The sequence below is a fragment of the Capricornis sumatraensis genome, chromosome 9, assembly GCF_032405125.1.
Source record: "Capricornis sumatraensis isolate serow.1 chromosome 9, serow.2, whole genome shotgun sequence".
Taxonomy (NCBI): Eukaryota; Metazoa; Chordata; class Mammalia; order Artiodactyla; family Bovidae; genus Capricornis; species Capricornis sumatraensis.
Genome location: NC_091077.1, coordinates 51,651,006 through 51,675,803, shown reverse-complemented (window position 1 = coordinate 51,675,803; position 24,798 = coordinate 51,651,006). Strand labels below are relative to the sequence as shown.

General features: G+C 42.3%; 1 protein-coding gene across 1 annotated transcript in view; it reads right to left on the bottom strand.

Annotated features, from left to right (window-relative positions):
* Positions 1-1,884: 1,884 nt before the first annotated feature.
* LOC138086144 (protocadherin alpha-6-like) overlaps positions 1,885-24,798 on the bottom strand; it is a 48,903-nt gene continuing 25,989 nt past the window's right edge. The window contains exon 4 of the mRNA XM_068980941.1: positions 1,885-4,228. Within this exon, the coding sequence (XP_068837042.1) occupies positions 3,918-4,228 (311 nt within the window). The 3' untranslated portion in view covers positions 1,885-3,917. The remainder of the gene's footprint in view (positions 4,229-24,798) is intronic.

Below are 24,798 nucleotides of genomic sequence, written 5' to 3'. Positions count from 1 at the left end.
AAAGTCTCTCTTTTTACTTCCCACTTAGCTGCCTGAAGAATTTAGATATAACACAACATTGTAAACCAACTACACTTCAATTTAAAAAAAAAGAATTTAGATAAAGGGCCTGTTTGCAGAATAGTGCTGTCATCAGACATATGCAAAGAAAAACTAGGGGGAAATTGGGCAGGGCCTAGATAGAGATTAGAGTCCATTCTGTGTCCCATTGTCTCTGTAGGCCCAGCAAACATTTGTTTACCAAACATTTGCTTTTATATCTCCATGTGAATTGCCTTCCTCTCCTTTAAAGTCCCAAACTGCTACCCCCAACATCCTCTTTTGTCTTTAGCTGAAGATGGTGTTTAAGGTGAGGGTTCTGGGCATCTTAGTGAGTTACTCAGTTTTCCTGGGTATCTCCCACATAGACCTATTATTAAACTTCCATTTGATTTTCTCCTGTTAATCAGTCTCATGTCAATTTCTTGCTTCAATCAGCCAGAAGAATGTAGAAGGATAAAGGAAAATTTCTTCTTCCTGGACACATGCATCTCAATCTACAATTGGAAGAAGAAAAGTCTTCGGGTGAAATGGAGCTCCTATGAAATGATTTTGGATAAGAAATGAAAACAAATCTTTCTCACTTCTGTCTTTCTTGTGAACGTCTATTCTGTTTTTCATCGGTCATCTATATGAATAGAGCCATAATCGACTGCTCAGTGCTAAAAATAAGTGTATGTTCACATAGAGGACTACAGTTATTGCAGGAGTTCCGTAATATTCATAAAAGCCTTCCACATTTCCTCTTTGGGATACACCTAGACCAGGTTTTATGAAGTTCAGCAACTGAATTTATCATTGCATATAAGTGCTATTTGTTGTTTCTAGTAGCAAAAATCTGGATCTAACCCAACTGTCCATTAATAGAGAAAAAAATTTAGTACATTATGAAATTATGATCTGGCTATCATATGGGATTTGTACAGGAATTAAAAAGAATGACTTAAGAGTTGACCTGGAGGAATCTCCAAGTTATTGTCAGTAATTGTTTTTTTTTTTTAGCACATGCTTATAAAATTTTAACTACAGAAGGAAAATATCATCTATTTGTTACAGAACATGTACTATGAGCCTACCTGTTACACGGGCTGGCATACACCTGTACACAATAAAAGTTAATTTCTTGGGGGCATTATTTGATTTTCCAATTGTGGAGAGATGCAAGGGCTAAACAAAATATGAACTAGATGACTGGAGGGCTCTAGTGATTAAAATTGGTTTGCTGGAATTCTTATTAGAGAAGACTGAAATGGTGTGCTGGGATGTGACCCAGAAATCTCCTGGCTGCCTATTCCGGTGATATTGTGGAATTTGATTCTTGATTCCATTGGGTGTCGTGCCTTAGTAATGAACATAATAGCCAGGGAGACAGCCAGAGAGTGATACACTAAGTTTCACACTGCAACCTTCTTCAATAATAATAGCTAATGATAATCAGTGTTCTATTTGCTCCTACTTTTATGCTTAGAAATGACCACCATTTCTTTCATACCACCATTTTCCATTTATTAGCAATACAGAGGAAATACCAATAGCACCAATCAAAAATGAATCCACATGATGTGTTTTATCCTTACAGCTGTAATAACTAGTAACTAACATGGATTGGAAAGCACTTTGCAAATGTAAAAAGTGCTGTACACATACATTATAATTATCATCATTAATAAATTAGCCCAATTCTCCTAGTATTCAAAAGGCACGTAAGGTCAGATACATGGGTTTCAGTGGGGCAAAATGATCACAACCTACAATGTAGCAATGATTCACATGTGTTAGCAAGAAGTTTTACCCCATGCAATCCTGCAGAGCTGAAGTTACACACCCTTCAAAAAATGGGAGAATGAAGCTAAAAGTAGACAAAACAGGTTTTTTTTTTTAGATTTAATGCTTTTGCTTTAATAACAGACTCCTACCTCTTTTATGTTAACTTTTAAAAGATAATATAATCAAACTTCTTAAACCGTACATTTAAACAAAATTAAAATTTATTTAAGGTTGGCAGTAAATTTTATTATTTTCTATGAGCTGATATTCCAGGTATTGTTAGAATTTCAAAGCATTCTGCAACTTCAAAGAGGTCAAATTGGTAAATTTTGTGCTTGCACACACCCTCAGGGAATATCTTCAGTATGTATTCCAGAATTGTTACTAGAAAAAAACAGCTTTATCCATTCCCTTGCCAGCCAGAGTCTTGGCAAGAGATGGCTCTTGGCTGACCACAAATAAAATTCCTTGAATCACCAGTATCTTGATTTAAGAAAGAAATTTTACTGTGTCTTTCATACACAAAAGCTGATTAACAATGGTTAAAAAAACACTACTCCACTTTTTCACAGGTGTACAAAAGGAAATATAATGGAATTACATTCAACAATAAAGCTTAAAGTTCACTCTAGGTAATAGTTGCAATAACATTCACATACACAAGCACAGAGTAAATATATTTCAGGAGTCTTATAATAGCATACAGCATACATATGGGAGATTGAGTTCAGGTAATATCATAGGTGTTAGCAAGATTAGCAATTCAGAGTGTTATAGAAAAGGAAAACTAAACCAAAGAGAAGGTGTTGGCTAGCACTCCAAGACAAATCACAGAATTCGAGGATTGAAAAGTCTGCTCACTGTTATGTACGAGAAAACAATATTTTTCTTCAATTTCTGGGTCTTGATAGGGTTGGCTAGAGAAGGTTGTGTATTCAAAGTGCACATAATTGTTTTTTAGAAAAGAGAGAGAGAGAGAAAGATCCTTTTATTTAGTCATTAATACATGCAAGAGGCAGCCCCAGAGTGACCTGAAAGAGTAAAGCTGTGATTGGCAGGTGGCCGGTATAATACAGATGTTTCAGGCAATTCTCTTAAAGCACTTCTGTAGCAGCAATGATCATTTAAATGGCTGTAGACAAAATTCTCTTTCGAGGATAGTTTAGGGGAGTTGTATTACTCATATTTCTCTTTAAAGATTTATAGTTATAGATTTGCTCTTATTTAAATAAATCTATCAAACAACAAACAGCATAAAGTGAGGTGTTGGGGTTTTCTTTTGCTTTTGCATATGTGTTGTTGGAAAAGGATCTGACCTTTTCATAACATTGTGTGCAAAAGAATTTTTAATAAAGTGAGCACAAGGACATATACAGGAAACACATCAGATCTGCTTCTGTTGCCCTGGTTGGCCCCCCCATGGAACACTGAACTACAGGCTTGTAGGTAAAAATGCAGGTTTTAGGTATAATGATACCACAGCCAAGAGACTTAGGGATTCCTAAAGCCTTGTCAGTGGAGGGAATTTTGTCTGCTAGAGGGTGGCCACCACCTCTTGAGTTGTAAAGATTTAGAAAGTCTGGTCCTTTTTCATTTCATACTTCCCATTGTTGATTTGCCTTTGTTTCCCAACCCTCCTAGTCTAACCTGGCCCATCCCAGCCAACATCTGACACTCACCTATCCCCGGTGGCCACACATACCCAGTAGCCACAGACACTCAAGCTGCTCAATCTCAAAACCTTTCAGCCTGCCCTGCAAGTGTCATCAAGACAGGATCCCCGGAGCACAGGGCAGAGAGTCCAACCTCTCACTGGCGGGGCTGGGAAGCCTCTCCTTTGCGGCGGAGGAGAAAGGAAACTTGGGTCTGCTTTTTAGGTTCTGCAAACAAGCCAGAGTGGAGAGAAAGAGTTAACACCAGACTTAGCAAAGCTTTTAAGACAAAAACCTGTTAAATGTGATCTAGACAGACACAGGGAACTTTCTGCAGATTTCTGAGGTCTATAAGAGAGGGTCTGTGTGGACAGGAGAAAGGAGTAGGGAGTTGCTACATGGGAGAGGTCTGCCATTATTACAAAAATTGGCTAAGTGGCTTGTTTCCAGTAGATGACCTCACTGGTCACTGTTGTCAGTCGTGCTGTTCCCTTTCTCTTTTTTCTCCTGGGTCTTGTTACCCTTCTTCTTTTTCTTCTTTTTCTTGGTCTCCTCCTTTTTGCCGAAGGTTATGAAGTCACTTTTGTCAATTTGGCTGTTAGTAGGCTCCTGCCGGATGGAGATGATTGCAGGAGATCCTGGGATAATGAATTTGTCTGGCAACTCACCGGGACCAGGTTGTTTGGGGTTGCCTGGTCCATATTTAAAGGTCCAGCTGTTGCTGTTGACACCAGCCCCGACTGGAGGGGACACCTCTCCTGCCTCTGGTTCTGCAAGACAAAACACTGCAAGTCAGTCACAGAGTCAACATATGTCTTCCATGTGCCACACTGAACACAGGAGAGGCTGCGCAGCACCCATGAAACCATGGGTTATTTCTTCAAGCCTAGGGCAAGGCCGGTGTTTGGAAACAAGCAGGAAGGCAGATTTTTTTCACCACTGGGTCCATAAATCTAAGTTTCTAATAACATGTTTTTGGTTCTTTGTGAAGAATTCCCTAAAGAATATCTGGTTGTGATTACCCTGCCTGGGAGTGGGGCAGGAAATGTACTGGATTAAAGTAGAATATGCAATAAAATACCCAGGAATAAATTTAACCAAGAAGATGAAAGACTGGTACACCGGAAACTTTACAACATTTATGAAATAAGTTGAAGAAGACAGAAACAGGTGGAAAGATATTCCATGCTCATGGATTAGAAAAATTAATATTGCTAAAATGCCCATACTACTCAAAGCAATCTACAGATTTAAAGCAATTCTTATCAAAATTCCAATGGCATTTTTCACAGAAATAGAACAAACAATCCTAAGATTTGTATGGAACCACAAAAGAACCCAGTAGCCAAATTCTTTGTCTTTGTTTGTTTGTATTGTATTGTTTGTATTGTATTGTTTTTGCATTGCGTGGCATGCAGAATCTTAGTTCCCTGACCACAGATCAAATTCGTGCCCTCCTGCAGTAGAAGTGCAGAGTCTTAACCACTGGACTGCCAGGGAAATCCCAGCCAAAGCATTCTTGAGAAAAAAGAACAAAGCTGGAGGCATGAAGCTTCTAAATTATATTATGAAGCTAATTAATCAAAACAGTATGACATAAAAAGACACAGAGATAAATGGAAGAGAATACAGAGCCCCAAAATAAACTCAGGCAAAAATGGTCAATTAATGACAAACAAGCCAAGAATATACAATGGGAAAAGATCAACATCTTCAATAAATGATGCTGGAAAAAATGGACAGCCACATACAAAAGAATGAAACTGGGCCTCTATCTTACACCATATACCAAAATTAACTCAAAATGGATTACAAATTTGAACATAACACCTGAAACCATAAAACTCCTAGAAAACATAAACAGTAAGCTTTTTACCATCAGTCTTAACAATGATTTTTTTGAATCTGATAACAAAAGTAAAAACGAACAAATTACATTACATCAAACTAAAAGACTTCTGCACAAAGAAGGAAGCCAACAAAATGAAAAAGGCAACCTATGGAATGGGAGAAAAAATTTGCAAAATATATAAAGAAGTCATAGAATTCAGTATCAAAATAATCCCAAACTATCTGATTAAAAAGTGGAAAGAAGATCTGAATAGACATTTTTCCAAAGAAAACATACAGATGGCCAGCAGGTACATGAAAAGGTGCCCAATGTCACTACTCATCAGAGAATTACAAATCAAAACCACAATAAGCTATTACCGCACCCCTGTTAGAATGGCTGTTACCAAAAAAAACTAGAAATAGCAAGTGTCAGTGAGGGTACGGAGAAAAGGGATCCCTTGTGCACTGTTGGTGGCAATGCAAATTGGCACAGTCACTATGGAAAAGAATACAGAGATTCCTCAAAAAATTAAAAATAGAGCCAGCATATGATCCCACAATTCTACTTCTGGGTATGTATCTGAAGAAAGCATAAACACTATCTTGAAAAGATATATGTACCCCATGTTCATTGCAGCATTATTTATAGTAGGCAAGATATGGAAGCAATTTAAGTATCTACTGGTTCATGAATAAAGAAAATGTGATGGATATATATAAAGCTCAGCCATAAAAAAAGAATGACATCCTACCCTTTGTGACAACATGAATGGACCTCAAGGGCATTATGCTAAGTGAAATAAATCAATATTTAAATATTTGACAAAATAACACAGAGAAAGACAAATACATATAATGTCACACACGTGGCATATAAAAAAACAAAACAGCTAGCTTATAGATACAGAAGACAGACTGGTGGTTGCTAGAGGTGGGGTGTAGTGATGGTGGTGATGGTGAGGGTGCCAAAAGGTTCAAACTTACAGTTATAGTATATAAGTTGGTCATGGGGATGTAATGTACAGTAACTACAGTTACTAACACTGTATTGCCGATTTGAAAGCTGCTAAAAGATGAGATCTTAAAAGTTCTCATCATTATAAAAATGTTTTTGTAACTATGTGTACTGACAGGTTAACTAGTCTTATTGCGATCATTTTCCTACATATACAGGTAGTAATCCATATTGTACACCTGAAACTGATATAATAGTATGTGTCAATTACATCTCAATTAAAAATAAAAGATATATATGGGTGCTGTGCTTAGTCACTCAGTCGTGTCCGACTCTTTGTGACCCCATGGCCTGTAGCCCGCCAGGCTCCTCTGTCCATGGATATTCTTCAGGCAAGGATACTGGAGTGGGTTGCCATGCCCTTCTCCAGGGGATCTTCCCAACCCAGGGATCAAACCCAGGTCTCCCACACTGCAGGTGGATTCTTTGCCAACTGAGCCATCAGGGAAGCCCCAAAGTATTATAGGACTGAGAGGCAAAAATCATTAATCACACTTGAGAAATTCAAACAAGATTCTAGAAGAGAAGTGAAATTTGCACTGAGATTTGAGGAAAAAGATTATGCATCCACAGGGGTTCCCAATTCAAGAATTTTCCAAGAGTCTTCTAATGGAAGACAAACCTAAAGTGCACCAAAGACATCTAGAAGAGTAGAAGTCAGAGCTGGAGAAGAAGAGTAATGGTCTGTCTGGGCAAAGTGATCCCAAGGGCCATGACACTGGAACTCTTTGGCATCACAGAAGGCTCACGTATCTGACACTGCTCCTTTGGAGGGGCCATGAACCGCCAGACAAATGGTTTATGTTTGACTGTAGTTTGGGATTCTCTGTGTGTGCTATCTCCATCTCCCTACCTCCCATCACTTGTCAATCTCCTCTAATTTGGCATCCTTGAGCACTGCTTTTCTAACACTGCTCACAGCAAGCTCACTAATTGTATTATTTCCAAAGCTAGTGATCACATTTCAGTCACATCTTACTGAACTTCTCAGCAGCATTAGTTTCAAACCTTCTTGAAACATTTATTTATTTATCAGCCATGCTGCATGGCATCCAGGATCTATGTTCCTTGACCAGGATTTGAACCCGTGTCCCCTGCATTGGGAACACAGAGACCTAACCACTTTCCCACCAGGGCAGTCCTGAAAGACATGTTTAATGAGTTGCTAGTAAAACTATTCTCCTGACCCTTCTCTCAGGCTGTTAGTTTCCTCACAAGATACTGTTCATCAATGCGCTGAAGCTTCCTTGGGTTTGGTCCTAGACTTTTTCTTCTTCTTTCTCTTCACTCTCTCCTTTTAGGATCTCAGCCTGTCCATGGGTATACACACCATCTAAATATGCTGATGAGATACAAATTCAAAGTCCACAGCTCTCTCTAATCTCATGTATCCAACTGCCTGTCTGGTATCTCCTCTTGGCAGTCTCATGGGCATCTCAAACAGAAGCAATCTGAAATCAAACTCATGATTCTTCTCCTCTGTTCCCTTCTAAATCTCTCATCTCAGTCGATGATACTCCATTCACTCCAATGCTCAAGGCAGAAACTCCAGAGTCATTATTCATTTGTCTCTATTCTTCATTCTTCATTTATAATATACCAACACTTGTCATTTCAACCTCCTAAATGTAACCAGTGTCCTCTTCTCCCCAACTTCACTGCTGCTACCTTTTTTCAAGATACCACTACTATATCTTGTTTGTGAATTACAACAATTACAGCCTCTTCCTTGCTCAAACTGCTTCTACTTCTGCCTCTCTCTAATCTTCCACACAGCCAGAGTTATCTTTATTCCTTTAAGTCTTTCTCCCTTTTAAAAGTACTGAAGTATAATATACACACAGTAAAATCCTTTAAAAATAGACTTCCCTTACTTAAAATTATTTGAATGTTTTCTATTGCCTTGAGAAAAAAAATCAAACTCCTTAACATGGTATATAAGGCCCTTCAATAACCTGTTATTTTTTTATTCTCCGATTTCATCTATAAGTCTCCCTCTTACCACTATCTTCCAGCCACACAAGTTTTCTTTCAATTCCTTAATACCCCTTGGGATTGTTTTTGCCTCAAGGCCTGTACACATACGGTCTCCTTTTGCCTTAATGATCTCCCCTTCATGCTTAGACTCTCATTCTCCAAGTCTGCGGTTAATTGGAACCTCTTCAGACAGGCACTCTACAGTCATCCTAGCCAAGCAGCACCTCCCTTCACCTCTATCACTGTAAAGTCCAGAGAAGCAGAAAATATATCTGTTTTATTCACCAATGTGTAGCCAGTGTCTAGCACAGTTCCTGTCCCATAACAGATACTTGATAAATACTTGCTAGATGGATGAATGAAAGGACTGATGTGAGAAATGGAAGTGGTGCCAGTTCCTCAGTAGCTCAAACAACTTCCCTCTGCTGCACTTTGGAGTCCCTAAAGACAATTAGGAAATGCATGTGAAGTGCTGAGGCTGTCCTCCAGCCCAATGTAAGAGCTCAACAAATGGAATCACACACAGGCAATATACAAGGCACAGCTCTCAGGGCTAGAAGGTCAGGGTAAAGATACTGCAGATTTATCCAAATGCCAGCAGACAGTAGGGAAAGGGGGTAGAAGAGTTTCTTCTGTCCCATAAACTCCTGTGCTTCACCATGCCTCCCTGGCAGAGCTGACAATATAGCTCTTTGGAAGAGGGCATGTGTGTGTGTGCAAAGTCACTTCAGTTGTGTCTGACTCTTTGCCACCCCATGTTCTGCAGCCCACCAGACTCCTCTGTCCATGGGACTCTCCAGGCAAGAATACTTTAGTGGGCTGCCATTTCCTCCTCCAGGGGATCTTTCTGACCCAGGGATCAAACTTGTGTCTTTTACACTGGCAGGCAGGTTCTTTACCACTACTGCCACCTGGGAAGCCCATTGGACAGACAGCAATAGATATTTTGTCCCCAAGACTGATTTCTTTGATTCACCTAAGATAATCAGATCTGCAATTGCACTCACCCAGAATCTGCCTGTTGACCTTTCAATTACAGGCCTACCTCTGAGAGACTGAGACAAAAGTGGGAAATGTATTTAAAAGCTCCTGACTTGGCGTCTAGGAGAACTCAGTTTCAACGCCACTCCACAGCCCTTCAACTGCTCTCAAAGCCTAGGATGGAAATTTTTTCTGACCACAGCCAGGACCCTGCATGAGGCCTTCAGGATGGTCATCTGGAGAAGCCAAGCTCAGAGATATTTTTATCTTGCAGAGTTAAGAGACCTGAATGACCATGCCTATTGGCAGAAACAGCCCCTCACAGCTGGACTGCTAAGAGTTAATGAGCTTCTTTTATATGTCACTGAGCTTCTGCGCCTGTGCTGGGAGTCTTGGTTGGGTCTGACTCAGCCTCCACTCTAAGAAGCAATCAGAGAACCATTCAGGTACATCCACCCCATATTCAGCTTCTGCAGAGCAGAACAGGATCTGGTTTCTCCAGCGTCTCCTGGATCCTTGTACTCAACCTATTCAGGCCAATGTATGCGCAAACATCTCTGAGGGTTCATTTGGATGAAATAACAGCTTAAAGGATCTGGCAAACAACATTTACTGACCTCTTCATTTGAGTCCCTTTTGACCAAGAGCACTGAAACCCTTGGCTGACTTTGTTTATAAAATACTGTGACTTTGGGGGCAGAATCAATGAGATACTTGAGGAAGGTATCTCATGAGACAGATGAGATAGGAAGATGGGTAAAAGATGAGAAGGAAAACATACCTTTTCTGCCCCTAACCCCAGCCCAGGGCCAGTCCCAGGTGAGTTAAAGGAATGCTTCCTCTTTCTGTACTGTCTCCCTTCCCCTTCCTGGGACCTCCCACAGGTCCCCTCCCCTCTGCTCCCAGGGACCCAGCACACTGGCTGACAAAGACAAAACAGAGACAAGCCACAACCCAAATTAATGGATCTACTAGAGTCTTAAAATTCTTAAAGAGATGGGAATATCAGACCACCTTACCTTCCTCCTGAGAAACCTGTATGCAGGTCAAGAAGCAACAGTTAGAACTGTACATGGAACAGACTGGTTCTAAATTGGGAAAGGAGTATGTCAAGGCTATATATTGTCAGCCTGCTTATTTAACTTATATGCACAGTACATCATGCAAAATGCCGGGCTGGATATAGCACAAGCTGGAATCAAGATTGCCGGGAGAAATATCAATGACCTCAGATATGCAGATGACACCACCCTTATGGCAGACAGCAAAAAGGAACTAAAGAGCCTCTTGATGAAAGTGAAAGAGCGGAGTGAAAAAGCTGGCTTAAAGTTCAACATTCAAAAAACTAAGATCATGGCATCCACTCCCATCACTTTATGGCAAACAGATGGGGAGACAAAGGAAACAGTGACAGACTTTCTTTTCTTGGGTTTCAAAATCACTGCAGATGGTGACTGCAGCCATGAAATTAAAAGACACTTGCTCCTGGGAAGAAAAGCTATGGCCAACCTAGATAGCAGGAGACAGGAGGAGAAGGGGACAACAGAGGACGAGATGGTTGGATGGCATCACCGACTCGAAAGACATGAGTTTGAGGAAGCTCTGGGAGCTGGTGATGGACAGGGAAGCCTGGCGTGCTGCAGTCCATGGGGTCACAGAGTCGGACATGAGTGACTGACTGAACTGAACTGAGTCCTCAGTAGAGGGCTTCTGACAGACATCAACCCTTCCCTGACGCTCAGATTACAGCCGAATGGGATTTAAAAGTTTAACAGTGAAAGTGTTAGTGTGCTCAGTCGTGTCCAACTCTTCGCAGCCACCATGGACTACAGCCCAGTAGACTCCTCTGTCCATGGGATTCTCCAGGCAAGAAGACTGCAGTGGGTTGCCATTTCCTTCTCCAGGGGATCTTCCCAACCCAGGGATTGAACTCCAGTTCCCTGCGTTGCAGGCAGATTCTTTACTGTCTGAGCCACCAGGGAAGCCCCAAAAGTTTAACAGAGTATGGTCATAATTATACGTTAAATATAGATTTTTCTTTTTTTTTAATTGACTGGTTTATCCACAATAGATAGGGATACTTTAAAAAATTCAAACAACATACTTTTTTTTTTTTTTTTTTACACAAAGACATATAGATCTGCAACTTTAAAAAAAACTGCCTTCTAGGGGAAGCTGACCACTTCGTTTGATTCAGTAATCCATGTTAGGCACTCCCCTTAGGCAAACATTCCCAACTTTTCCTCTTTCATGCTGACCTAACTCTGACTGGAGTTTAGCCTCAGTGACTAGGAACGATTAAGCTGGAGGCTTTGACAATGCAGATGCCAGGGAAAGTCCTAAAGATTGTGAAGCAAATGCCAGACTTGTAAACTCACCCCCAACTCCCATTCTAATCTGTCTGTACAACCAATTAAGGCCAGGAGCAGTTTATCTGATTTCTACTGACTTTCAGTTCAACTCAGTTCAGTTCAGTTCAGTCGCTCAGTCATGTCTGACTCTGCGACCCCATGAACCACAGCATGCCAGGCCTCCCTGTCCATCACCAATTCCCAGAGTCTACCCAAACTCATGTCCATTGAGTCGGTGATGCCATCCAACCATCTTATCTTCTGTCATCCCCTTTTCTTCCTGCCCTCAATCTTTCCCAACATCAGGGTCTTTTCCAATGAGTCAGCTCTTCGCGTCAGATGACCAAAGTATTGGAGTTTCAGCTTCAACATCAGTCCTTCCAATGAACACACAGGACTGATCTCCTTTAGGATGGACTGCTTGGATCTCCTTGCAGTCCAAGGGACTCTACTTAACAGAACCACCCACAGTCATTTTGACTAAGGATATTACTTTCAGGAAAGTTCTTAGAGGGGCAAACCTAGAAAATGTTAGAGGGATTTTAATTCTCTTTTCCTCTCTTCCTCTTGTTTTGCTCTTTCGAACTTGAGGGCTTGCTCTGGTTCTATCACTTAAGGGTACCTGTGTGTGTGTGTGTGTGTGTTTATCACTCAGTCGTGTCTGACTCTTGCAACCCCATGGCCTGTAGCCCGTTAGGCTCCTCTGTCCATGGAATTCTCCAGGCAAGAATACTGGAGTGGGTAGCTCCGTTCTCCAGGGGATCTTCTCAACCCAGGGACCAAACCCAGGCTCCCTGCATTGCAAGCAGATTTCTTTACCATCTAAGCCACCAGGGAAGCCCTTAAGGGTATCTAGACCTAGGCAATTTATAGAAACAACTCTGAGCCTCAGTTGCCTCAGGCATAAAATGGAGGTGATCACCTTTCTGTCTCCATCAGAGTCATGAATTAGTTAACATTTACTCTGCCTTCCTCTGTGTGTGGCACCCAGCTAAGCAGATTTGCATGCAATATAATTTCTACTCTTCACAAGAACCACAGGAAGTAGATACGACCAATATCTATGTCTGCTTTATAAATATGTCAGTTTTATAAATGAAGATACTGAAGATCAATCAAGAAGTACTAACCGTGGAGCCTGGAACTCAAATCTAGGGAGTCTCACTCCAGTCATGAGACCCACATCCTGAGCTGTATAGGAAGGCTCTGTGAAAACCCTGAGGCATTATACAAGTATAGCAATTTCTACGCTGTATCTGTTTAGTCACCCACTTGGGAGATGGCGATGCAGGCAGGAGCTTCTCTCTAAGAGAGCATAAGTGGAAAGACTTGTGCAGTTGGGGGGGAGGGGTGCCTGAGGGAGTGAGTGCTCAGCTCAGGAAAATCACCGCCCAGCCTGCAGGTTTCAGCCCCTCCCCTCCGCGCCCCATTCATCCTTTTGTTACCATCTCTGGGATTCTGGTGCTGAGGTTAATAAAGAGCTTCCAGGAAACCCATCATTTTGATTAAAGCCAGGGACTATCTTGCCAGACAGCACTCTGGAGCCTGCCTACCGCCCACTCCGTTCTGTCGGTGCAGCCAGAAAAGGCTATTAAATGATTACAGGCGTTTCCGGCTCCGCTAGACAGCTCCCCTGGATTGCTTGTTCTCCCGCGGGCTTGGGCTGCTGCTGCTGCCTCTGGCTGCCCAGGGAAGGGTCGAGGCACAGAAGGCTGCGCAGATTCTGGGTTTGCAAATGAACATCCAGGCTTTCTGCACAGCGGCATCTCGCTTCTCCTGGACTTCTTTCCCACCCTGCCAGCCACTGAGGCCTTTCAAGCAGTTCCAATTTTGCTGGATCCTTCTGCAGCTTTGAGCAACCATTCCATCTCCCTCTCTGTGTGTGCCTGTCTTTCTGTGTGTGTGTGTGTGTGTGTGTGTGTGTGAGAGAGAGAGAGAGAGAGAGAGAGAGAGTCGGTTTGCCTGTCTTTCTCTCTCTGTCTCTGTCTCTCTACCAGAACTTGGCAGATTGCAGAATTATACACGCCCGGCCTGAATACATGCTCAGACCAAAAGGCAAAAAGTATCTGCCAGCACTGAAAGATTAGGATGTAAAACATCTCCAGCTCCCTCCCCACCCCCTACTCCATCAGTGGGGTCTATGAATTGCTTAGATAAGCTCCACCTCCTCCCTCTTGCTGGATCCTTCATGAATTGGACAAAGTAAATCTGAGTAATTACAGCCCACAAAACACAGGAGAATGACGGCTGGAAACTCAAATCCTGTCCAGGATCATAGAGAGGGGAAGAAAGCGGAAACCACCTGGGCTAGCACTAACAGCATTTCCCCACAGCTTCTTCGTCCTTCAGTTGACAGAGGAAAGAATTTTCCATGGAAACTGGAGAATGTAAAAATATTCTTCCCTCTTCTCTTTAAGTCTTTAGGGTCTATAATCAGAGTACTAGGTCTAAATCTGGCTACACCATGTAAATTATGTGATGTTTAGCAAATTATTTAATTACCTCTGGGCTTCAGTTTTCATGTGTAAAGGAGTAATAGCATCCACTTCACAGGGCTGTCATAGCATTAAATGTAATTATTCTTGTATGTGTGTTTAGTTGGGCAGTCATGTCTGACTCTTTGTGACTCCATGGACTACACCCTACCAGGCTCCTCTGTTCATGGGATTTTTCAGGCAAGAATACTGGAGTAGATTGCCATTTCCTTCTCCAGGGGATCTTCCTGACCCCGGGATCAAACCCTCATCTCCTGTGTCTCCTGTGCAGGCAGATTCTTTATTTGCAGTTATCAGTTATCCTTAGCACATAACACAGTGCCTGGCACAAAGTAAAAGTTCATCACCATTTTACCTGTTACTAAGACCAGAGTAACAGAAGATTGATGCGTTCAAGGAATATCAATTGATTGCTTACTATAGGTCAAGTACTTTATTAAGTACTTTGCATATGTATACATATATGAAAGTGAAGTTGCTCAGTCGATAGACTCTTTGCGACCCCATGGACTGTAGCCCACCAGGCTTCTCCATCCATGGAATTTTCCAGGCATGAGTACTGGAGTGGGTTGCCATTTCCTTCTCATATATATATATATATATATATATATATATATATATATTTACTTATATATATATTTAAAATATTTTTTTTAATATATATATAAGATTTCCAATTTATAGAAAAGGAAACTGAAGGCTTAAATTACAGCAAGATTATCTGCCTTAACTCAAACAGCAATTGGGTAACAAAGCTGAAAAATTATTCCTGTACTGATTCTCCAGCTCAATAATAGAATTATTAATGTTTTTACTTCTATTAAAGCCTTGGGGATGGGGGAGAAGACAGAGCTGAGCTGATTCACAGGCCTAGCATCTTGATCCCCACAGTAGCTGGCAAAGGATGGTGTGTTTGTGTGATCAGAGAGCAGGCTTGGTGATGGAGAACTAATCTGATAGCCACTCCCCAGAGGCTGCCACTTCTGGGTGTTTCAGCCGCTTTGGGTGGGTTCAGAAGACTGTGTGGCTGCTTGGTGCCTCAGGCCACAGCTGGGCTAATTTTCAGTAATCTTGAAGCGGAAGCGATAAATACAGTGGCGTATTTTTAAAGCCACAGCTCTTGCTTTGTGCCCAAAATAACTCTGCCATTTCTAGGTTAAGACTGTAAAGACATCACGTGCTGAGAACCCAGATTCAAAAATTGGAATGGCTGGTCTCAAATCTCCCTAGCTCTCCATAGTCAGCTAAAAAATAAATAAATAACATTTCCTCTGTGACCCCGCCCACCCACCCTCACCTAAGAGGGCTCAGACTACATGGTTCTCTCCACCTTATTTTCTCATCACTAATGTCCTCCAGGGTCTTGGGAGGGCAATTTCTTCTTACAATGCCCCGTGCTTCAGCTTCTCTTATAACCAAGGGTAGCAGAATGCTTGAAATGAATGTTTGGGGGTCACACATTTTGAGTTGAATCCTAGTTTTAGCACTTATTTGTTGTGTAACCTTGAGCAAGCCACTTGGCCTCTCAGTATTCTTTCACATGTAAAACAAAGATAACAATATCCACCTAATGGGACTGTGATCATTAAAAGAGACTGCTCATAAATCACACAGAATAATATTTAGCATGCAGAAGCTGAAATAAAGGATACATATTATTACTACATGGTAGTCCTCTAAGGAACCTGACTCTTCTAACAACTGATTCCCGGATGCAGGGCTTCCTGAAACTCTTTTCCAAGGGCCTTCCTCTCATCAGGCTCTGCCCCTCCCAGGGATCATTAAAACCAGCTAGCTGTGAAGTCTTCCAGCTTAGAAATGGTTGCTAGGTAGGGAACCATTCTCCAGAGCCCTCTGAAACAGGCAGAATGGAAGCAGCTTAGACAAGGTGGACGGCACCTTGGATTAGATACCAAAAGCCTTGGGTTCACACTGCAGCTCCGCTATTCTGCTTCCTACTATTTTCTACTACACTATGTGGGTGACACTGACTTGTAATTTCATCTATAAAATGAAAACAGCAGCGACCTCCCAGAGGCACTGTTATCCATTCAACTAAATTTACTTATTACATACAATAAAGCAGATGTGGTGCTAGACATTAGGGTATAGGGTTGTGAATAATACTTAGACAGGTACCCTCACCTCAGAGAGTTACAGTGTAGAAAAGACAAGTAAATGAGTAAATACAATATTGTTTTAAGGAATAAACAATGTAGAGAAACTGACATTGTTACGGCATTAAACTCTCTAGAGAGAGTGTGTTGGAGAAGGCAATGGCACCCCACTCCAGTACTCTTGCCTGGAAAATCCCAGGGATGGAGGAGCCTGGTAGGCTGCAGTCCATGGGGTCGCTAAGAGTTGGACACAACTGAACGACTTCACTTTCACTTTTTACTTTCATGCATTGGAGAAGGAAATGGCAACCCACTCCAGTGTTCTTGCCTGGAGAATCCCAGGGACAGAGGAGCCTGATAGGAGGCCGTCTATGGGCTCGCACAGAGTCGCACAGAGTTGGAAATGACTGAAGCGACTTAGCAGCAGCAGCAGCAGAGAGAATGTGTGTAGAGGTTAAAGAGCACAGGCTGAGAAGTCAAAGAGCCTTGCTTTAGATCTTGGCATTTACTAGACAGATGTGTGACCTTAATTAACGCTAGGTGTCTCCGTTTCCTAAATATTAAAATAGGTGTAATCTGCTATATTTAAAATCAATAAACAACAATGTCCTACTGTATAGCACAGAACTCTGCTCAGTGTTACCTGGCAGCCTGGATAGGAGGGGTGTTTGGGAGAGAACGGATACATGTATATGTATGATTGAGTCCCTTTGCTGTGCACCTGAAACTAACATAACATTGGTAACCGGCTATACTCTGATATAAAATAAAAGGCTTTTAAAAAACAAAATAAAATGGGTATCATAACAGACTTATCTCTGAGGTGGTTATACAGATTAACAGATTTAATACATATAAAGTATTTCTTGGTAGCTCAGCTGATAAAGAATCACCTGCAATGCAGGAGACCCCAGTTTGATTCCTGGGCTGGGAAGATCCTCTGCAGGAGGGATAGCCTACCCATTCCAGTATTCTCAGGCTTGCCTGGTGGCTCAGACGTTAAAGAATCCACCTACAATGCGGGAGACCTGGGTTCAATCCCTGAGTTGGGAAGATTCCCTGGAGGGGGGCATGGCAATCCACTCAAATATTCTTGCCTGGAGAATCTCCATGGACAGAGGAGCCTGGCAGTCCATGGGGTAGCAAAGAGTCAGACACAACTGAGTGACTAAGCACAGCACAAAATATTTAGAACAATATGCGGCTTGAGTGCATAAAACATGGTTTAAGTGCTCAATACAGGTGAGCTGTTACTATTATTAGTCACAAATAAATTCTCTCCTTTATCTGCTCCAGGATTCTCAACCCTGAGGGCTAAGTCCCTGGAAGATCAGTGAGTTAAGTGACATAGAGGTGGGGGTTAGAGGGTGTGTATAACAAGTGTTGCTGCTGCTGCTAAGTCACTGCAGTCGTGTCTGACTCTGTGCGACCCCATAGACGGCAGCCCACCAGGCTCCCCCGTCCCTGGGATTCTCCAGGCAAGAACACTGGAGTGGGTTGCCATTTCCTTCTCCAATGCATGAAAGTGAAAAGTGAAAGTGAAGTGACTCAGTCGTGTCCAACTCAGCAACCCCATGGACTGCAGCCTACCAGGCTCCTCCATCCATGGGATTTTCCAGGCAAGAGTACTGGAGTGGGGTGCCATTGCCTTCTCCGATCAACCCCAGATATGAGACTGCCAATTTGATATGTTCATACCCTATCCTATATATACTAGGAGCACAAAAAATATATGTAAGAAAGTGTACTCTCAAGAGGAAGAGGATACATGTATACATATACATATATGTATGTGTGTGTATATATATATATATAGCTGATTCACAATGCTGTACAGCAGAAACTAACACACCATTGTAAAGCAATTATCCTCCAACTAAAAAAATATTTTTAAACTTAAAAAATAGAATGTGTACTGCATTGTTTGAAAAACATATATACCAAAGGGAAATTTGATAAATAACTTGTAATATAGACATACAATACAGTATGCTCTTATTAAAGAAAAAGGAGACAGGTCTATATGTAGTGACTTGGAAAAGCATTTGTTAAAAAATAAAAACAAGCTACATACTCATATGTATAAAATTATCCCATTTTGCTTTCTGAAAGCCTACCTATTTTTAATAAACATAGAAAACACATTCATACATCAATTACGTAACTAAAAATAAATTTGAAAGATATTTGGAAGACTGAACTCTAGTATTAATATAAACTATGGGCTCTGGGTGGTGACAATGATGTGTCAGTATAGGTGTAACAGTGCACGGCTCTGGGTCTGGTTATCAATAGTGGGAGAGGCTGTGCAGTGTGGGGACAGAAGCATTTGGAAACCTTCTGTACTTTCCACTCAATTTTTCTAGGAACCTAAAACTGCTCTAAAGAAATAAAGTTTATTCAAAAAATATCTTTGGAGCATACAGACAAAACTGTTAATGGTGGTTGCCTCACTGAAGGGGAGTGGGTCTGCGGAAATGTGAATATTTTTGCATAAATGATGCTGTGTTGTTTAATATTTACATCAACAATGTAAATGCACACAGTTTTACAATATAGTACTTTACAGTTAACAAAAAATCTGGGGGACACACACTAAAGCATTTTTAGTGGTTATTTCTGGGGAGAAAAGGAGTGAGGTGCTACTCATTTTGTTTCAGTTTTTACAGGTTTAATTTGTTATCATTTTTGTCCTTTTATAATTAGAGAGAGAGAGAGAGAGATTAAAAAGAATACTAGGGCTTCCCTGGTGGCCCAGTGGTAAAGAATCTGCCTGCGAATGCGGAAGACACGGGTTCGATCCCTGACCTAGGAAGAGCCCACATGCTGCAGAACAGCTAAAGCCCTGCGCCACAACTACTGAAGCCCGAGGGCCCTAGAGTCCGTGATCCGCAACAAGAGTAGCCGCCGTAATGAGAAGCCCATGCACCGCAACTTCACCGCAGTTAGAGAGTAGCCCCGACTCGCTGCAACTAGAGAAAAGCCCATTCAGCAACAAAGACCTAGCATGGCCAAAAATAAGCAAATAAATAAAACCTTTTTAAAACAGAATACTAACCCACTCTACTTGATCAGTTGCAAGTTCAAAAACTAGCTCAAAACACTAGCTGAGACAAAATGTCCCTGCCCCAGGTAGCCTGGACCCAGGACCAGCTACATAACTTGCAGGGTTCACTGCAAAATGAAAAAGGGGGGCCCCTTGTTAAAAAAAGATTAAGAACTTCAAGATGGCAAAAGCAGAGTATTAAACCCAACAGGGCCTTTTCCAAGTGCAGGGCCCCATGCAGCAGCCTTACCTGGACCCGAGTCCCTTACTGGGCTCCTCCTTCGGCACCACCATCTGGTAGTGACCCCTCACAGTGCCTGTCCCACCTGAAACTGTGTGAGCCACCATTGTGTCGCTCAGCAAGAACACTGCTTCTGGTTTTCAAATTTTTCTTCTCTGCCTCCCTCCCTTACTTTGTCACAATCTGCGCTTCTTAAAACTTGGAAGCAATCCCAGGCTCTACGTTGCTGTGTCACTTTGCAGCCTTGAGCAACCATTTCTAGACAAGCCGTGGTATCTCTGCACTGAGGGTGTAAAATGGAGGTGCTGTCAGAACACTGTAGGGACAAGAGCAGGGGAATGACTGTCATCGGAGAGAACCCTCTCCTCTACCACCATCTCTGATTCTGTGCACTCCAAGACCATTCCATTTCCTCTAGCAAAGACACTGGGAATCCTATTTACTGTGCTAAGTATCAGGAGTATTAAAACTGAGAAAATGGTAACACTTTTGAGTGCTTACCATGAACTAAGCACTGTGCTAAGCATTTCACAGGCATCATCTCATTTAATCCTTACAACAGCCTACAGTCTTTCCTTTTTCACACATTAATAAATCTGAAGCATGATGATGAAGTGGTCCCACAGGGAGCAGAGGGACTATGCAATGCCACACTGCCTCCCTTAAAAACCTAACACAAGGCAAAATTTTAACAAGCCTTCCCTTCATTCCACATTTTCTTAGACATGATTAAACCAAGTCCAGGAGAATTACCTAAGAACATTTCCAAGGACAGTCCCTTTTACAAAAATGCATTCATTTCCCTCTCGGTCCCACATTTCTAGACACTCAAGAGTTTCTAACTCCTGGTTTAGGTGGAAAAAAACGTTAGAGTGATAGCTCATGAGTTTGTCTTGACATATTACAGGATGGTTTTTGCAGATTCAGCAGAGCTAAGAGGCTCAATAGAGGCTCTATTCTTAAAAAGGAAAAAGAGACCTTGAGGCGGCTCTCCACTTCTAGCAACTGAATGAAAGTTCTCCTTCTTTAGCAGGATTGTGGAAGCCCAAGAAAATCTGACTCTAGTCTTTCTGATCTCATTTCCCAACAGTCTTCCACGCCACCCTTCCCATCAAATGTATTCATTCTGTTCACCAATACTATGCATTCTGGTTTGGGGGCACATGTATTATTTCCTTTGTCTGGAACTTTCTTCCCACAATCTATGTACCATCCTTCAATACAGTATTGAATGTCACATACTCTCTGACCTGGTCCCCTAAATTCCCAATTCCATCTTCTGGGCTACCACAACATATCTGCTATTCATGGTTGCTGAGGGAGGGTTTGGGCTCTGTTAAACAACGAGGACGTCCCTCTCAGGAAACATGAGCCAGCTGACCATGTTTACATAGGGTTTGTATGGATACAACACAGATAGACTCTGGGTCCCATCCTGGACTGACAGGCCCTGGTGGTTTGTCCCAGCTTCCTGCCCCTCATTGGACCTGCCTATACATGGCACTATTACGGTCCTGACACTGTAATATTTCCATCTTATTTCTTTACATTTCTGTCTCCCCCACTAGATCATGAGAACAGGGCTGTTATATTTAGTATTGTATCTGCATCACCTAGAACAGAGACTGGCCTTAAGTAGGTACTTAACAAATGCTTGTTTAATGACAATATAGGAGGTTCCCTGGTGGCTCAGAGGATAAAGCATCTGCCTGCAATGCAGGAGACCCAGGTTCAATCCCTGGGTTGGAAAGATCCCCTGGAGAAGGAAATGGCAACCCACTCCAGTATTCTTGCCTGGAGAATCCCATGGACAGAGGAGCCTGACGGGCTACAGTCCACAGGGTCACCAAGAGTCGGACACGACTGAGTGACTTCACTTTCACTTTAACCAAATTCTATATTAAAGCCAAACCAAGGAAAGTTTCATTGGACAGGATAGTCTAATACTTCTTTATGTGTGTGCGTGTATGTGTGTGTGTGTGTGTATGTGTGTGTGTGTGTGTGTGAGAGAGGAAGAGAAAATACGAATGCATGAATGGATCAATGAAAGAATGGGCATTTTAGAAGAGAATGCCGACAGTGGTGGTGGTTAATGGTAAAGTTCTAGGGACCCGTCTGTCAGGTAGGTTTTGTAAGGACCTTCCTAGTGCCCTTCAAATCACAACCATTTAGAACATTAGTACCCTGGAGGAAAGGCTGTGACCTTGAGTGAGAAAAGACCAAGGAAGCTAATTTATATCTCTAAGTGCCTAGAATTAGAGAGAGCACACTGAAAAGCTCATCTTCCCTACAGAGATTTCCCCCAGGCAACACTTTAGAATGAATTTACACTTGGTCCAACAGAGGGAAACTGACATGACACTGTTTGTTAGCTAAACACAACCACACTGGCTGCAGATTGAGGGATAGCAGTCAGATCAACATCTTAGTGACACAAGGAGCCTCCAGGGGATGCTGGCCTCCAAGGAGGCTCCTCCATGGGTCTCCTGGCTAATCACTGTCAGAGGCAAGAGGCTGATTTAGTCTCCAGTCAGAGCTGCTGAGCATGCTGGGACACTCTAGGCTTAGGAAGTGCTTAGCCTGTTAGGATCTCAAGGAGGTAGCTAGTGTGAGAATAGATTTGTTATGCAAAATGCTCCTAAAACACAAACAAACAAATCCTGAGTGCATGTGTATCCATATAATTGGCCTACAATCACCCTGACCCCTGCTCCTGACACAGGAGGCATCCCTGAGGAAAGGTGACATTTAGAAATAGTGACTAAAGTACCCCTTCCCGCCCACAACCCCCAACACGTACATATACACGGATCAGGCTCTACACTTTCTTCTTCAAGAAAGTCCTAGATATATATTTTTTAATCTGCTTTCACCTAGACACAGATGCTACAAGCATACAGGGCACATGATGGGCAGTGCCCTGCCTCCTGGCATCACCCTAGGGACAGTGACTTTTCTGCCAGACCTTTAATTGACTCTTTCCTGTGAATGACCCAAAGAGGCCTGTCTTCTCCTGACTGCTCCACAACTCTTGGGAAAATAATCTTAAGCCTGGGACAAAACAGTACATCAACTCCCTTAGCATAACAATGAAGTGGGGACTTTCCTCCTCTCTCCACATTTCCAGCTCTTCACACAGAAGAGGAAACACCCACCAACCATCCTTCCAATCTCACAGCAGTGTGCTAGGAAGGGACTTTTCATGTTTAGCTCTACTTCCTTACTTACTCTTCTCAGAAAAGTTGTCTCATTGGGGAGATTATCATAAGCTAAAATTTAAATGCATTAAATTTCCTTTTTTTTTTTTTTGGTTGTGCCACAGGCCACAATGCAGGATCTTAGTTCCCCAAGCAGGAATCAAATCAGGCAGTGAAAGTACCAAGTCCTAACCACAGGACTGCTGGGGAATTCTTCAGATTGTGTTTCCTGATTGGGCCAAGTTAACATCAACAGTTATTGTTCTTTCATGACATAGTGAAGTGAAGTGAAAGTCCAACTTTCAGTTGTGTCCAGCTCTTTGGGACCCCATGGATAGTCCATGCAATTCTCCAGGCCAGAATACTCGAGTGGGTAGCCGTTCCCTTCTCCAGGATCTTCCCAACTCAGGAATTGAACCCAGATTTCCTGCATTGCAGGCGGATTCTTTACCAACTGAGCTATCAGGGAAGCCCTCTTTCATGACATAGCTCTTACCTAATTTTTTGTCTGCTCCAGCTCAGCCTCTGTTTGGTAATCAAACCAGGACAGGTCCCCCTCCTCACCAAGAGAGAGTTCTTCCATTCTTGACTTTCTTCCCTTGCATTCAGAAGCTTGGAAGCCCTGTCACACTCTCCAGAACTTCTTTACCAATAATACGCCTGATTCTGAACTTTGATTCTCTCAGTTGGTCCCATGCATCTATTCCTAATTAGCTAAGATTTGGAGAGGGAGGGGGTGATGAATTCATCTCCAGCACACTGTTGACAATTGATAGCTTTCAAAAGGCCTTTAAAGTCTAGTTCACACTGACTACACCCTCTTCAGGGTCCTAATTTGCATCTAACTTTACCTTCACCTACACTGAAATTTACACACACACAGACACACAGAGCCCCCTCTGCCTGCACATGGAAGATCCTGAGATAGGCATGCTAATGGTGCCCCCAAAGATGTCCACAGGCTTCCTCAGTGGCTCAGCAGTAAAGAGTCTGCCTGCAATGCAGGAGTCGTGGGCAGGAGATGAGTGTTCGATCTCTGAGTCGGGAAGATTTTCCTGGAGAAGGAAATGGCAACACACTCCAGTATTCTTGCCTAGGAAATCCCAATCCATGGGGTCAAAAAAGAGTTGGACACGACTGGGCAACTAAACAACAACAAAGATGCCTTCATCCTAATTCCTGGAACCTATGACTATGTTATGTTACATGGTCAAAAAAAAAAAAAAAAGAAAAGCACTTTGCAGATGTGATTAAATTAAGGATCTTGAGCAAGAGTGGTTATCCTGGATTATCTAGGTGAGACCAATGTAGTCACAAGGGTCCTCACGAGGGAAAGAGCAAGGTAGGAGAGCCAGAGAGTGAGGTTTGCAGACGCTCTGCAGTGGCCATGGATACGGAAGAAGGAGCCACTGAGCCTGGAAATGCAGGCAGCCTCTGAGAGCTGGAAAAGACAAGGAAACATATCCTCCTTTAGTGCCTCTGGAAGGCATGCAGCCTTGCAAATCCATTGGTTTTAACCCAAGGAAACCCACTGTGGACTTCTGGTTTCTAGAACTATAAGGTAATACATTTGTTCTGTTTTAAGTCACCTAGTTTGTGGTCATTCAGTATGGCAGCCATAGAAACTAATATAGATTTTGGGACCTGGAAATGGGGTGTTGCTGTGAAAATTACCAACAATGTAAAAATGGCTTTGGAACTGGGAAACAGACAGAGATTTGAGGATTTTGAGGAGCATGGAGAAACTGTCTTGATTACCTTGAAAAGGCTGTTAGTAGAAAGATGGACATTAACGACTCTGCTAGAGAGGACTCAGAAGTGAGGACGATGGTAGGGAAAACATACCTTGTCTTGGGGAATACCTAAGTGTCACTAACAAACTGTTGTGGAAATATGGTCTTGAAAGATGCTGTTAGTGAGGGCTCAGATGGAAATGAGGAACATGTTATTGGAAACTAAAGAAAGTAGATTCTTGTTACATAGTGCAGGACCCCACCTATATTGTGGCACAGTAAAACCCATTTTGTATGTCTGACCTCTGGAACTGTAACATAATAAATTTGTATTGTTTTAAATCACAAAGTTTG